This window comes from Capsicum annuum, chromosome 12 (genome assembly GCF_002878395.1).
Source record: "Capsicum annuum cultivar UCD-10X-F1 chromosome 12, UCD10Xv1.1, whole genome shotgun sequence".
Taxonomy (NCBI): Eukaryota; Viridiplantae; Streptophyta; class Magnoliopsida; order Solanales; family Solanaceae; genus Capsicum; species Capsicum annuum.
Genome location: NC_061122.1, coordinates 218290087 through 218304583, shown reverse-complemented (window position 1 = coordinate 218304583; position 14497 = coordinate 218290087). Strand labels below are relative to the sequence as shown.

Genomic DNA, 14497 nt, shown 5'->3' with positions numbered 1-14497 from the left:
TTTTTTTACTCTTTTATCTCTAACTTTTATTTTGAAAAGATAAATATGTATATCACATACATATATTCAAAAAATATACAAAAATACATAGTCATACAGATCTGGATATATATTTTAGTACAAAACATACATATGTATTTACGAAATACATATCATATTTATATTAAATAGTTACAAACATAACTATACTATATATCTTCATATGTATTTATGAAATACAAAGGTGACTCGTATAAAATAAGAATATACATATGGATCAGGTATGTATTCTGCAAATACATATGCAGAGCTATATGTATTTTATACGGTGTTGAATTTGTCTTTGAACTGTACATACTATGTCATTTTAGAGGGTAATATATGTACTTATTTGTTTTCTTTTACTGTTTAAGATATGTATCATGTATTTTTTTTATTACCTATATGTATATGTATATAATTATCATTTTTGTTATAGAGATTGTGTCCTGTATGTTTATATATACATGTGAGTCAGATATGTATTTCTGTAAATACATATGCAGATATATATGTATGTTTTTTTTACCGTAAATACATATGCAAATTTATATGTCTATTTATTTATATATTTTTTGAATATGTATATATGATATAGATATTTGTCTTTTAAAAATAAAAGATAGAGATAGAAGAGTTAAAAAAAAATTAAAAAAATAAGTGAAAAGGGAAAAAAAGAAGAAATAGAAATAGAAGTGTAAAAACAAAAGTAAAAAAAGTAAAAAATAAAAAGAAGAAGAAAACAAAAAAAAAAAGAGAAAAGGGAAAAAAGAAAAAAAAAAGAAAAAAAAATAAAAAAGGAAAAAGGAAAAAAAAGAAGAGAAGTAGAAGAGAGAAAATAAAGTGGGAAGAAAAAATGAAAAAGAAAAATAAATTAAAATTGAAAAAAGATTAAAAAAAAAAAAAACTAACAAGAAAAAATAGTTAGAGATATAAAAGAATGATATTTTAAAATTTTGAAGATCATGAAAATAATAATCTTCATATTTGAGTTTGATTTGAAAAAGAAATCTACTAATTTAAATAAGAGTAATTTATAAGAATTTAATTAGATGAGATAATTATTCCTTATTTAACTCAACTAATTTGAATAAAACAAGGGCAATAAATCTTGTTGTATATGTATTTGTATAAAAACAGTTTACTTAAATACAAAATACAATTTGCTATTTTTCGTAATTATGAAACTGTTGCCATAAAAGTTACAATTAAAGCTCTATAGTTGCTATTTCTGAAATTTTTTCTTAGTATTTTGGGGCAGATGTATCCCTTCTTTTACGTTTTCATCTGAACTCATAATTTTTAATATTAATTTATAATTAAAAAATATTAAATATGAAACCATAATTTTAGCAGTATAAGAAGTACAATTATGAAAATCTTAGAAATTGAACCTGTTAAATTTAAATTTTGAATCCATTTTTGTTAGTATTCCGTATAGAAACCACTTTTAAATAACTTTAAGTTTTAATTCGGTGTAAACTTAAAATGCTTGATGTTTTAGCGTATGACTAGTTTCGAGCTAGCTATTGCTATATATAAATTGGTCTTACCTCTTACTTATTGTATTGTATCGTATTGTTATTCTAAAGTTTAAATATAATATTAATTTTGATTGTTACTTAAATTTTTATTGTAGAGTAGTATTAAATTCGTCGTTAGAAATGTCATTTTATATAGCGATCAATTCGATGTGATTGCATCGTTACCTTATTTTTTCTTCCTCGTTGAATCTTGCCATTAATTGTTATATAATAATTTTATTTTACCCTTTATTCTGCCTTTTATATATATATATATATATATTAAATCTCTATTTCATATCCATTTTTTTTTTTTGTAATAGTGTAAGAGCTTGTTTGAACTTATAGCTTATGAGTTAAAAGCATAGGACAAAAAATCTAAATATACCTCCTTAGATTATAAATTGCAAGTCATAGCAAGACTTCTTATATTGCAACTAATAACAAGTTTTAAACAAAATAAAATAATAAAAAATTTAAAACAAAAAAAATTAAGAATAAAACATTTTTTTATATGCTAATTAAAAAAAAATCCATTTTAATAGGAGTTAGTTATTATGTGGGCTAAAATTATGAAACCTATTAATGTGCATGTTTTTTTCTATTTCTTAAATTATATTTGTATTCATTTTTTAAAAGAAAAACAAATACTTCTTCTTTTTCCATAATTCATTCTTATTCAATCTCTATTTTAATTTCTAATTCATGAATTTTGAATTCACAATAGAATTGGTGATAGTAAATATTATATGTTAATAATTTATTTTAAATTTGTGAATTGTATACAACCTAATATTCATGTATTATTATATCAATTAAGCTAAAATCAATTTATATATAACAAAGTCATATTTTAAATGATTTTTTATTTTTGAGGTCTCAATTTATGAAATTGATATATAAGATTTTATATAAATAATATATCTTATAACTGTTTTAGTGTATGAAAATGGTACATAATATAATATGATATCCACGAATTAGTTTAATAAATTTTATTAAAGTCATTTTCTACTCTTATCATACTTAAGGATTTTTTTTTTAGGGTGGGTGGGTGGGTCTCAATGTATGGAATTGATATTAAAATTGGTATTGATGAAGTTTCATATATGTCACATTTATATGAAATGAGTTTTATGAATGTGACAATTGATACGAAAAATGGTGTTGTATATTACATAACTTTTTTAGTGTATGTAATGGATATTGAATGAAAAACAGTCATTGTAAATATTGAAAATAAACTAACCGGTAATTATTTGGTATCAAATAACTTTTTCTGCAGTAAAAAAGGTAATCTGTATTAGTCATGGTTGATATTGGTGTTGATTCACTATATTAATTTTGCTTTCTGCAATCAGTATAGTTCAATAGTTGTACAAAAATATAGTTACAACTTGCAATAAACAATCTAAAAAATACATATAAATATAATTTTCACATATAATAAAACTAAATCTATTAACTGGGTCGAGATTTTAATTGATAAAGTGTTATATTTCTTTACAATGTTGTATTTCCCCTTTTTCATTTTTCCTGTTGAATACTTTATTTGGCAAAGTTAATTCTCAAAGTGTGTGTCATATTTAAAAAAAAAAAAGATCAGAAAAGAATTTCTTTTTAAATTTTTTTTAGCTTTATTTTATTATTATTTATTGAAAGTTACTGTTGTGATAAAAATATGAAATCTATGAATAATGGAAGAAGAATTGAAGGAATAATGTATATCAATGTAGAAATATTTTACCAAATTTTACTTCTTAATTTAGGAACAAATTTTGTTACTTTACTGATAAAGTTAAGAAAAGTATAAATAAAGATAATTATTGAAAATAAAATTTATTCTTAACATAATTATCAATAGAGTTAATGAGGGGAGAAAGAATATTAAAGACTAAAAAAAAGGAGATAATAACAAACACTTATTTTTTTAAAAAATATTATTTCTTGAAGAATTGCTATAACTTGCAATTAAATCTTTAATTCAATAATTATGTAAAAGTATTACTATAACTTGCAATAAATAATCTAATAACTATATACAAGATAATTTTCACAAAAGGCCTAAGCCATAGGTTAGAATTTCTAATTATGACTGTTGACTTAAAAATAAGTGCTTAATAATATTTTTATTTATCTTACTCAAGCACTACAAAAGTATTTGAAAATTATTTTGACTTAGAAGCACCAAAATAAGTTAATCCTAATAGGCTTTAAGCTCATTCTTCAGATTGTTGATATTTGCCATTATGAAATGACAAAAAATTATAGCATAATACATCAAAAACATTATATTTATTAAGATAATACGATACATTATGAAATGACATACATGTAACGATCGTCCAAACAAGTTGATAGTACATAAAAACAAAAATGCTAGAAATAACCCACGCATGCCTCAACACCGTCAAATGACAATAAGGCTGTAGTCGATGAGATCAAAAATTTAAGATCACCCATCTCAAAAGTTATTCTTGTAAACCATATCCGAAAATTATAAGTTCAAAAATAACCCTAAAATGGGTTGATCTTGATACTTTGCCCCTCATAAAGCAATCTTACAAAAATAGTCTTCATAAGGAGTGATCCTAATTTTTTGACTCTGCTTAATAAATTTTGCTCATAAGACAGACATTCAAAATTTTGCCCATAAGATAGTCATGCATAACATTTCAAAACAATGAACTTACACAACTGTCCATAAATTCTACCTTATACCTTATAGACAAACGTTAGAACTTATTCAGCAAGGTAAAAAATTCAAGATCCGACATCTAAGGGACAAAAGTTCAAGACCAAATATTGTGGGACAAAATTTTAGGACTAGACATTTGAGATATAAATATTCACGAATGACTACTTTGAAGGACACAAGGTGTAATTTCTCGTAGACAAACAACGCAATAAACAACATAAATCCCTTAATAAATGAAAGTAATTACATAAAATTTCTTCAGCCTTACTCTCTCCCGATTTTGATAAATATACTCATATATCTGGTCGACCCTCATACATTGCTGGAATGTATGATAAAACTTAATAGGCTATATTTAAGGAAAGATAAATCTGATAATATCAATCTATTCGTTAATTCATGTCATTAGTTACCCAGCTATATTTAAGGAAAGATGAATTGGATAATATTAATCTGTTCCTTAATTCATGCCACTAATTATTCAATATTTAGTGGTGTATGATTAAATATAGTAACTGAAATTTAAATTAAAAAAATATGCTAAACATCACATTAAACTTTCTTCTTTGTTGAATTGCGTTCAATGAAAAAAAAAAATATCTTCTACCACTTTCTTCAGTTCTCAGAAAAATCAATATGAACATTCCCATATTGTTGCGACATTCGAATTTTTGGGAGTCAAAAATTATATAGTAATCCTGCAAAAGTGATGCAATTATTGTTTCAGAAAGTATAACTTTCTTGAAATTGATTGCTACGATCGCGATGGAATTGGATATTAATGAAGTTCGTAAAAAAATAGAAGTAAAATACATTATTGAGGGTAATTCTTCTCCAATTATCATAAGGAATGACAATTGAGTGAGGGTTTACATTGAGTTGAAGAAATAATTCTCGGGATTGATTAATTTTTCTCTGTATATATCCATCTTCATAACAATGTTAATTATACAGTTTACATATATAATATTGCGTTGCCTTTATGACGTATTTATAGGTGTATAAATACTATCTAATTTGTCAACTATAGTAGTAATGATTTGTTTAAATGTATTGTATATCAAATAGTTAAACATTAAACTATCCTATCTATGTAATGTATAATATTTTCTTATAATTAACCACATGTATTGTTCATGTTTAAACAACAAAAGAAAAGGCACTCTCATGTATCGTACTTCATTCAAATCTAGGTTGTCATTCTATCGTGTGATATGTGTATGATAATATAGTATACTTAAGTGCATACGTATGATAAAGATTGTTTTGTTATTACGGACTCATATTTGTGTACCAATCATACGGTTAATAGTAGAAACATTCAAAAAGTAATAAATGTAAAATACCTTAACAGTATGTTATATATGTATGATATAGTTGTGTACTTCAGTAATATGTATGATGTTAAAATTATCGTTATTTTCTATTAAGTCATGAACTTTTAACAAATGTATGATGTTATGTTATACATTACTCTAACACGTATGAGACACATGTTCAATGTATTATTAACTTAACACAGATTTTACATACTAAAATAATACTACAATGTGTTGATATACAATAACACATTAATGTATAATTTATGTTCATACGTTATATATAATATAATGTATGATAAATGTGATATCTATCAAACTATATAGTAACAATACAATAAGGTGTATGTCATTGCAATACATTTCTTCAAAAAGATAAGTATGTAACTACAGTTAGGACATCCATGAAAAAAGTGCTACTCTAAAGTAATAGTTGCACTTTCATCAATTGAATGGAGATAACTATTCCTTGGACGAGGAGGATCGTCATCATCATTAATGGTCTCTTCATTTGCCTTTGTTACTCCGTGATGCCACGGTAATAAAGCATAGCGTGCACGTTGACTTTCAACATCAAAACCACATGAATGCCCTTGTAGTCCCTCACTTAACATTTCAGCATATGCAGCCACAAAGACGCCACTTTCCCTTATTTGAAAAATAATAATTAAGTAATAGTCCATTCAATAATTATAACATGATTACACAATAGTTGCACATGTATGAGGGCAACTTATAAATTTAAAAAATAAACTGCAGTAATTTATAATGTCATCCTACACATCTAAATTTTTCACCTTAAACATGTATGGCCTATAAGCTTGACAGAAGGTATAATGAAAACTTATACAATAAAAAGGCTTTCTAACTATATAATACCAGATAAAACATAAAATGCCTCTTATATGTAATAAGAACTTCTAATGTATAACATATTGAAATATATATCAGAAGACTTATATTATACATTAGTCGTCCAAAATAAGTAATGTATAATGACTGACATATTGTAGCTTATATTTTCAAATAAAAACTTCAAGAATGAATAATGACTGATATATTATAGTTTTATACATTATTCATCTATAAACTTATCAGAATGTATAAGGTAACCTTATACAAAATTCATAGATTCTAATTGTATAATTTCACTAAATACAAAAACAACCTCTTCTATGAATGTAAAAACTTATATTATACATAAGTGTGCTAAATAAAGTAATGTATAATGTATAAAATCTATACCTTTGAAAGACGTGGTCGGCCGGAATCATCAACCTTCTTCTTACTTTTCGATTTTGAAGCCGACTTCTTCGAACTAGAACTGGCCACTTTCTTCAATCTCTTCATGGTTACCGGGTCATTTCAGTGTTTTGAATGATTCTCTGTGAAATTGGGTTCTTCAAAATTAGGTCGTTCCGATGCTTTGAACCAAAAAAGCATCGAAAAATTTTCTGATTTGGTAAAGTTAAAAAAATAATAACACAAAATTAATGAAGAAATAAGTTCAATTAATATTTGAAAACTTACAAATTGGTAACATCTACATGATTACTTGATTCTGGGCGTGAAAAGAGGATTTGATATTGAGGATAAAACTGATTTGTAATTGGAGAGAAAAAAGGGAGCAAAAGGCGACCTTTTTGGATGTATAAGCGTAAGGAAAGAGAAAGTAAAAAATTAAGGGATTTAAGTAATTAATTTGGAATTTATGTAATTACTTTACCAATATGGGATTTATTGTAATAAGGTAAAGTTATTTGTGTATATATGTAAATTTTAGAAAACCGTAACTAGCCCAATAAAGTAAATTATGAAAAAACTCAATTAACCAAAGATACATCTAAACACACAAAAGCAAGAACTTTTTTTTAAGTTCTCCTTTACTAAATCCGAAGTTGAAAACAGTGAAGAAAAAGGAAGAAGAAGTGTCCTTAAAACGATATAATACATCATGAAATGATATGTAACAACATTATTCAAACAAGTTGTAAGTGCATCAAAACAACAATGCCAACAACAACCCATACATACCTCGCCTCGACACCACCAAATGACAACACTGACCAATGAAATAAAAAGTTCAAGATCATCTACCTCCAAAGTCATTTTCGTAAACCACACCCAATAAATAACTATTTACCCTTTCTTCTTTCTTTCTCAATCTAATTTTAGTGGGCAAACAACATAAATTCCGATAGTTTGGAGTTTAATTACAGAAAATTCTGACATTTTGCATAATTACTGAAAATCTCGATTTTAGGTCTGTCGAGATACATAATTAAATTCCGATACATCTAACGAAGATACATATTTTTTCTTCATAAAAATAACTCCCAAAATATTTTTTTTGATTTTAGATTTGTCGAGATTCTTAATACATCCAACAAAAATACATTTATTTTTTTTAAAGATACATAATTAGCTTTTTATATTTTTTTTCGATTTTTGAATCTGTCAAAATACGTAATTAGCTCTCGATTTATCCAACGAAGATACTTAAATAGTTGAAATTTTTATAATTACTTTCTAAGGATGAAAATTTGTGTAAATATGATATGTTAAGAGTATGTTTATATTATATTATTTTTCCAAATTTAAAGCCTATATAATCAAACAAAACAAAGCCCATGTTAAAGAAACAAAGTTGGCCCAATAAAGTAAGATCAAATCAAATAAGCCAATTAACCAAAGATCCATCTAAACACAAAACACACACACAACAAGAACTTTTTCCAAGATTCACCTAAACACAAAACACAAAAAACACACACACAAAACAGGAACTTTTTTCCTAAGATCTCCTCAACTAAATCCCAACGGTGAAAACAGTGAAGAAAGAAGAAAGAAGAAAGAAGAAAGAAGAAAGAAGAAAGAAGAAAGAAGATGACAGTATTCCACTTCTTCAACTGTGCAATTCTAACATTCGGACCCCATGCTGTCTATTACTCAGCAACCCCTTTGTAAGTACTCTTTATCTTTATTTTTCTTGTTTTTTTCAAGAATCTTTTTTCATCTCTTGATATTCAATAAATAAGATGATAATTTTACTATATCATCAGTTGAATAAGTGGATTTGGGAAATGATTATGCTTGACGATACGGGTAAATTAGGATCTATTTTTAGTATAGTGAACAAATAAAAGTGGACGGAGGAAGTAAATCTTATATGATTTACTGGAAGCTGGATATGCACTGAGTTTAGTATTTTTTCGAGAATCTTTTTTTGATCTCTTTATATGCAATCTGTTTTTGATTTGAGTAGTGTTGTTTAGGGGTTTCAAAATTTAATGACTTGTACTATTAGTCACTCCGTGCATCTTTACTTGTCCAGTATTGACTTGAAGGAGCAATAAATAAAATGATAATTTTACTATGCTTAACAATACGGGTAAATTAGGATCTATTTTTAGTACAGTGAACAAGTACAAGTGGACAGAGGAAGTAAATCTTATTGTATGATTTACTGGCAGCTGGATATGCACAAGTAAAAGTGGACAGAGGAAGTAAATCTTATTGTATGATTTACTGGCAGCTGGATATGCACTCAGTTTAGTATTTTTCAAGAATCTTTTTTTGATCTCTTTATATGAAATTTGTTTTTGGTTTAAGTAATGTTGTTTAGGGGTTTCATTTATTGTGTTGTTAGGCAATTTAATGACTTGTACTATTAGTCACTCCGTGCATCTTTACTTGTCTAGTATTGACTTGGCACACTCATTGAGGAGCAATAAATAAGATGATAATTTTACTATAGTGATACGGGTAAATTAGGATCTATTTTTAGTATAATGAACAAGTAAAAGTGGACGGAGGAAGTAAATCTTATATGATTTACTGGCTGGATATGCACTGAGTTTAGTATTTTTCAAGAATCTTTTTGATCTCTTTATATGCAATTTGGTTTTCTTTTTCTTTCAATTCCCATGTTTTTGATTTGAGTAATTTGCTTTTGTGCCTCCTTTTTAGTGTTAGTAGACAATTTAATGACCTGTATCAACTCTTACATGATTTACTTGCAGCACACTGAATTTAGTATTTTTAATTCGAGGAATTAATGTTTTTACAGTTCGAAGATTTCTTTTTTTATGGGTAATATTAATCAAATTACTCAAAATGGTATAGTTAAACTTATCAAAGTGGATTAAGGGCAAGTGACTTAGATTGATCTTGCAAATGAAATAATATGGAAGTAAATCACAGCAAAGGAAAGATTAATGAGTTTGACAACGATAAAGTAACAAGCTTTGTATTGAATCCTGGAAATCGAGCCTTGGTAGCCTAATTACAGTGTGCTCGGGTCGCTTGAGAACCGAAGAACTAAAAGCTTTTAGCTTAGAGAAATTGGAAAATTGAGCATTTGCCTAAGAACAGTGTACCCACCGTTTTAAATTTGTTTCTTTCGTTTTGACTTGGCACAAAGTTTAAGTAAAGACTTTTGAATCTTGTGGTCTTAAATTAAAAATATGTCAAATGTACCAAAATGTCCTTTTATCTCGTGGTCTTGAATATGTCATGTGGAAAGTTGGAATTAAAGAATTGCTAAAAAGGAAAAGAAGCTTTCTTTCTGAACAGACTGAAAAAGAAAGTAGGTGACTATTGCATTAAAACTATTAGGTTCTCCATTTTGGTAAATGGAGAACCTGCAGTCTCAGGAAGGCAGGGAGATCTACCCTCTCCCTTTCTTTTCATACCAACAATGGAGGGTTACAATAGCATGATGAAAGTGACCGTTCAAAATAGCTAGATAAGAGGCTTCAAGGTTAACAATTTTTTTGGAGGGGATATGCAAATTTGTTACAATTATTTCAGGTTTCCTTCATAAGAGTGTCCTTAGAGGGTTTTGAAGCAGTCTTTGGGTTATCTTTGGGTTATCTGGGTTATCTGTAAATTGGAGGAAGCGTGGTATTTTTCCTATTAAAGAAGTCCCCCAACGGCAAAGTCGCAAGTATATTGGGGTGTAGAATAGAGCAACTTCCCACAACATATTTGGGCATGCCATTGGGTCACAAACATAAGGAGCTAGAAATATGGGATGGAGTCATTGAAAAGACAGAGAAAAAATTATCCAATTGGAAAGTTCAATATATTTTTTGGGTAGGAAGAGTCACCTTGATCAATTCAGTGTTGGATTCTCTTCCAACATATGTTAATGTCTCTTTTTCCTATACCCGTCAAGGTGGAAGAAAGACTTGACAAATTGAGATGAGATTTCTTGTGGCAGGGCAACAAAGAGGAGAAGGATTTGCATTTAGTCTAGTGACGGATTGTACAGTTACAAATAATCAGGTGGATTGGGTGTTAGAAACTTGGGGTTACAAAATAGATGTTACACCACTGGGGAACACGCATTGTGGAGGGAGGTGATAGCCAACAAGTATGGGCTAAATGGAAGTTGGTGCTCTAGCTTTGTGAATAGCACTTATGGGGTGTCAGTTTGGAGATCAATAAGGAACTTGTGGCCTGATCTTACCAGAAACATAGTCTACAAGGTGGGAAATAGGACTAAAATCCTATTCTGGAAGGAGAATTGGATTGGAAATGCGACCATTTTCCGGACCTATTCTCTTTGTGCATTAATCCAGAAGAAACAGTGGCTGAGGTGTGGTCACAACAGGGATGGGATATTGTGTTCTGGAGACTTTTAAATGATTGGGAGATTGGAAGAGTGGCTGAGCTATTGCAATTACTGAATCGATGCAAAGGGTTATCAACAGAGCATGACTCTATCAGATGAAAGCTCTCTAGAAACGGAATCTTTTCTGTCAACAAACTATATGTTAAGGAAGTGAAAGAGCAACACGGATGCATGTCTGGCTCCTGGAAACAAATATGGAGAAATAAGGTGCCAACCAAGATAAAATGTTTCTCTCGGTTAGTTGCCAGAAGAGCATGTGCTACACATGAGACTGAAAAGGAGTGGCTTTCAGATAGCTTCTTGGTGCTCTCTCTGCAGTGAGACTAAGGAAACCAATAATCATCTATTCATCCATTGCAAAGTGACAACACAACCGTGGAACCTATTTTTGGGATCAACACAAACTGAGTGGATTATGCCTGAGCATACAACAGACCTTCTTAGTTTCTGGATCAGAAGAGGGGAGTAAAGTAAATCTCAGAAAATGTGGGAGTATCATACCATCATGCATTTGGTGGTCAATTTGGGTTTGTTTTCAATTCCTATGTTTTTTATTGTGTAATTTTCTTTTTGGGGGCGGATAAGAAGATTTGTGCATCAGTAATGGAAATTATTTTTGTAGGAATATAAGCCGAAACATCTCCCTAATTGAGTTTCAACTATTGGTGAGACAGTCATATTTCCTTCACCTAAACCAGAATTCAATTTAGCAGCTCTTTTCAAAAGGCGTAAATGCAAATAGAAAACATCTCGGGGATAAGCTTCATGATCGGACAGTCTTCATAATATAAGAGACATTTCGTAATAAGCTTGCACTTGTTTGGAGAGATCATGATAAATGATTTAAGCGTGTCATCATTCACGATAAATAAAATATTCAGCATAGCTGTTCCTGTATAAGGAGCAAGGTCTTGTAATGTAGCACGGGTATTCGCCGTTTTGGCTACCACCATAGTGTATTCCGTCGCTCCCTTTCCTGTAAAGTAGTTTCTACCCCAGCCGCAAAAGACGCCATTTTCGCAATAGCTACATATAAACACATATTACATTTTGATCTTGTTGATTGAGTATCGTATCTGTGGCTACTGGATATTGCTGTTTTACTGGTCCGTCTCCAATAATTAATAATTAATTCTCGATGACCACGTCCTATAGGATGTCTAGTGTTAGTAAGCAATTTAGTGACCTGTATTAACTCTTATATGATTTACTGGCCGCTGGATATGCACCGAATTTGGTACTTTTTAATTCTAGGAGTTAATGTTAAACGGTTTGAAGAGTTTTTGATTGGTAGATGTTATCTTTATATGTTATGATTAAATAGTTATTGGTTATGGCTTAAAGTTTATTCTTTTTCTTTAATCATGAGCCGCTGTTATCGATTCTTAAGTATTTTATCATGATATTTGAAGTTTTAAGTGATCTTTTTATCAGGGGCAGATGTAGGGCTTTGGGTGGGAGTTTTCCCGGGAACCGTAATTTTTACGCAAACTCAGTATTTATATTGAAAATCTATTAAATCTATCATAAATTTGTGTTGGGAACCAGTAACAAACCATCCTCTTGGTCCAATGGTATAAATGGAACCCACTTAAGCTTTATTGCTCTCTTTACGAGGGTTCGAATCCCTTAGGACATTTGTAATATATAATTTTAGAGCTCAGGAATCCATAAACTTTAAATCTTGGATCCGCCTCTGTTTTTTTTATCATGTTTAAGTAGCAAAAGTTTGTGCAAAAAATGATGCATTTATTGGTTAAGTGCATACACTACGTAAGTTTTTCCATACTATGATAGTTTGGTAAAAATTTTCTTTTTCTTTTGGTTTATTTGTCTTTTTATGAATGATATTTTTTTTTGGAAAAGGTAAGTAGTATTGATAACAAATCTAGCATGAAGAAAGTGCTGTAATTACTAATTACATAAAAAAAAGGAGTTAACTCTGGCTATCTACACAAAAGATTCTATGAATCGTAATAGGGTATCTGCATCTTTTACTGAATCCATTTTACACCAAAATAGACCAAAAGAATACAGTTGGACTTCTGTATGGAAGGAGAGGAACAGATAATGTATTGAAGACAAAATCAACTAATCAAGTCCATCCATGATGTGAAATAGAGTTGTTTAGTGTCTTTATTTTTTTGGTGTAAAGAATATTGTATAGAGGAAATAGATGATTTGGTAGACTTTTTAGGTAAACTGTAGAGCTAGAGTCTAACCACATGCTGTAGCAAGTTTTTGAAGGTAGCCAGCAGTCCGTAAATTGCTGAGGAATGCAACAGTACTAATTGTCAAAAAAAAAAAAGAATACAGTTGAACTTGATTTTTCCGATTGAGTTTCTCTGTCCACTAACGGCTCTCTCTCTCTCTCCCTACCCCCTCTCTCTCTCTCTCTCTCTCTCGTCCCGGTCCCCGGCCCCCGTCGCCGTCGCCGACCTTCGGCGCCAACCCGACCCGACCTCCGGCCCTGACCGCCGGTCCCCGTCGCCGACCCCCGTCGCCGCTCCCCGCTGCCCTCCGTCACCGACCGCCGGTTCATACCCCCCCCCACCCCCCTCTCCGTCCATACCCCCCCTCCGGCACCGGCGGGATACAACAGCCCCCCCCCCCCCCCCCTCGGTCTCCAGCCAGCCGCCGCTCGGTCTCCAGCCGCCGATTCGGTCTCCAACAGCCGAAGCTCGGTCTCCAGCCGCAGCTCCGCCTGCACCCGCCGCTCGATCGCCAGCAGCCGCAGCACCCAAACGACGACCAGTTCCCTCGGTCTCCAGCAGCCGTAACTCCATCTCAGCACCGGAATCCCCCGGAACTCGGTCAACGCTGGGCTTTGGTTTCCGGCTTGGTTTACAAGCGTAACCCGGTGACTTCTAACCTTTGTTATTTCATTCTTCGTATTATGCTAGTAGTAGCCCTTGTACCTGGACTTGCGTTGGATTTGTTGATATTGTCTGTTGTCTGTTGTTGCTGTTGCTGTGGTCGTTTCTTGCACTGCTTTGGATTGGGTTATCGGCTTGGGAATCTGTTTTTGGGGCTGTGGGTGTTGAGTCCAATGGTGTTTGCTCTCTAGTTGAGTTTAGTTTTGTTCCTGGATTATTCCTTTGAATTTGTGTGAGCCTTGTATTTCTTGCTGCTGCTTTGCTACTACCATCGTTTATATCTTTATATTTTCTTATACTTTCGTGTAGTTGTGGTTGTGGGCAGTAATGGTTGGATAGGGTCATGTCCGAGGGGGTTGGGGCGTGGGGCCGTGGTGGGGGCGGGAGTGGGAGGGAGGCCAAGGTTTGGCCGCGGGGGGGGGGGG

General features: G+C 31.0%; 1 protein-coding gene across 1 annotated transcript in view; it reads left to right on the top strand.

Annotated features, from left to right (window-relative positions):
- Window positions 1-8249: 8249 nt before the first annotated feature.
- LOC107851154 (transmembrane protein 147) overlaps window positions 8250-14497 on the top strand; it is a 17728-nt gene continuing 11480 nt past the window's right edge. The window contains exon 1 of the mRNA XM_016696079.2: window positions 8250-8521. Coding sequence (XP_016551565.1) covers window positions 8445-8521 — 77 coding nt within the window. The 5' untranslated portion in view covers window positions 8250-8444. The remainder of the gene's footprint in view (window positions 8522-14497) is intronic.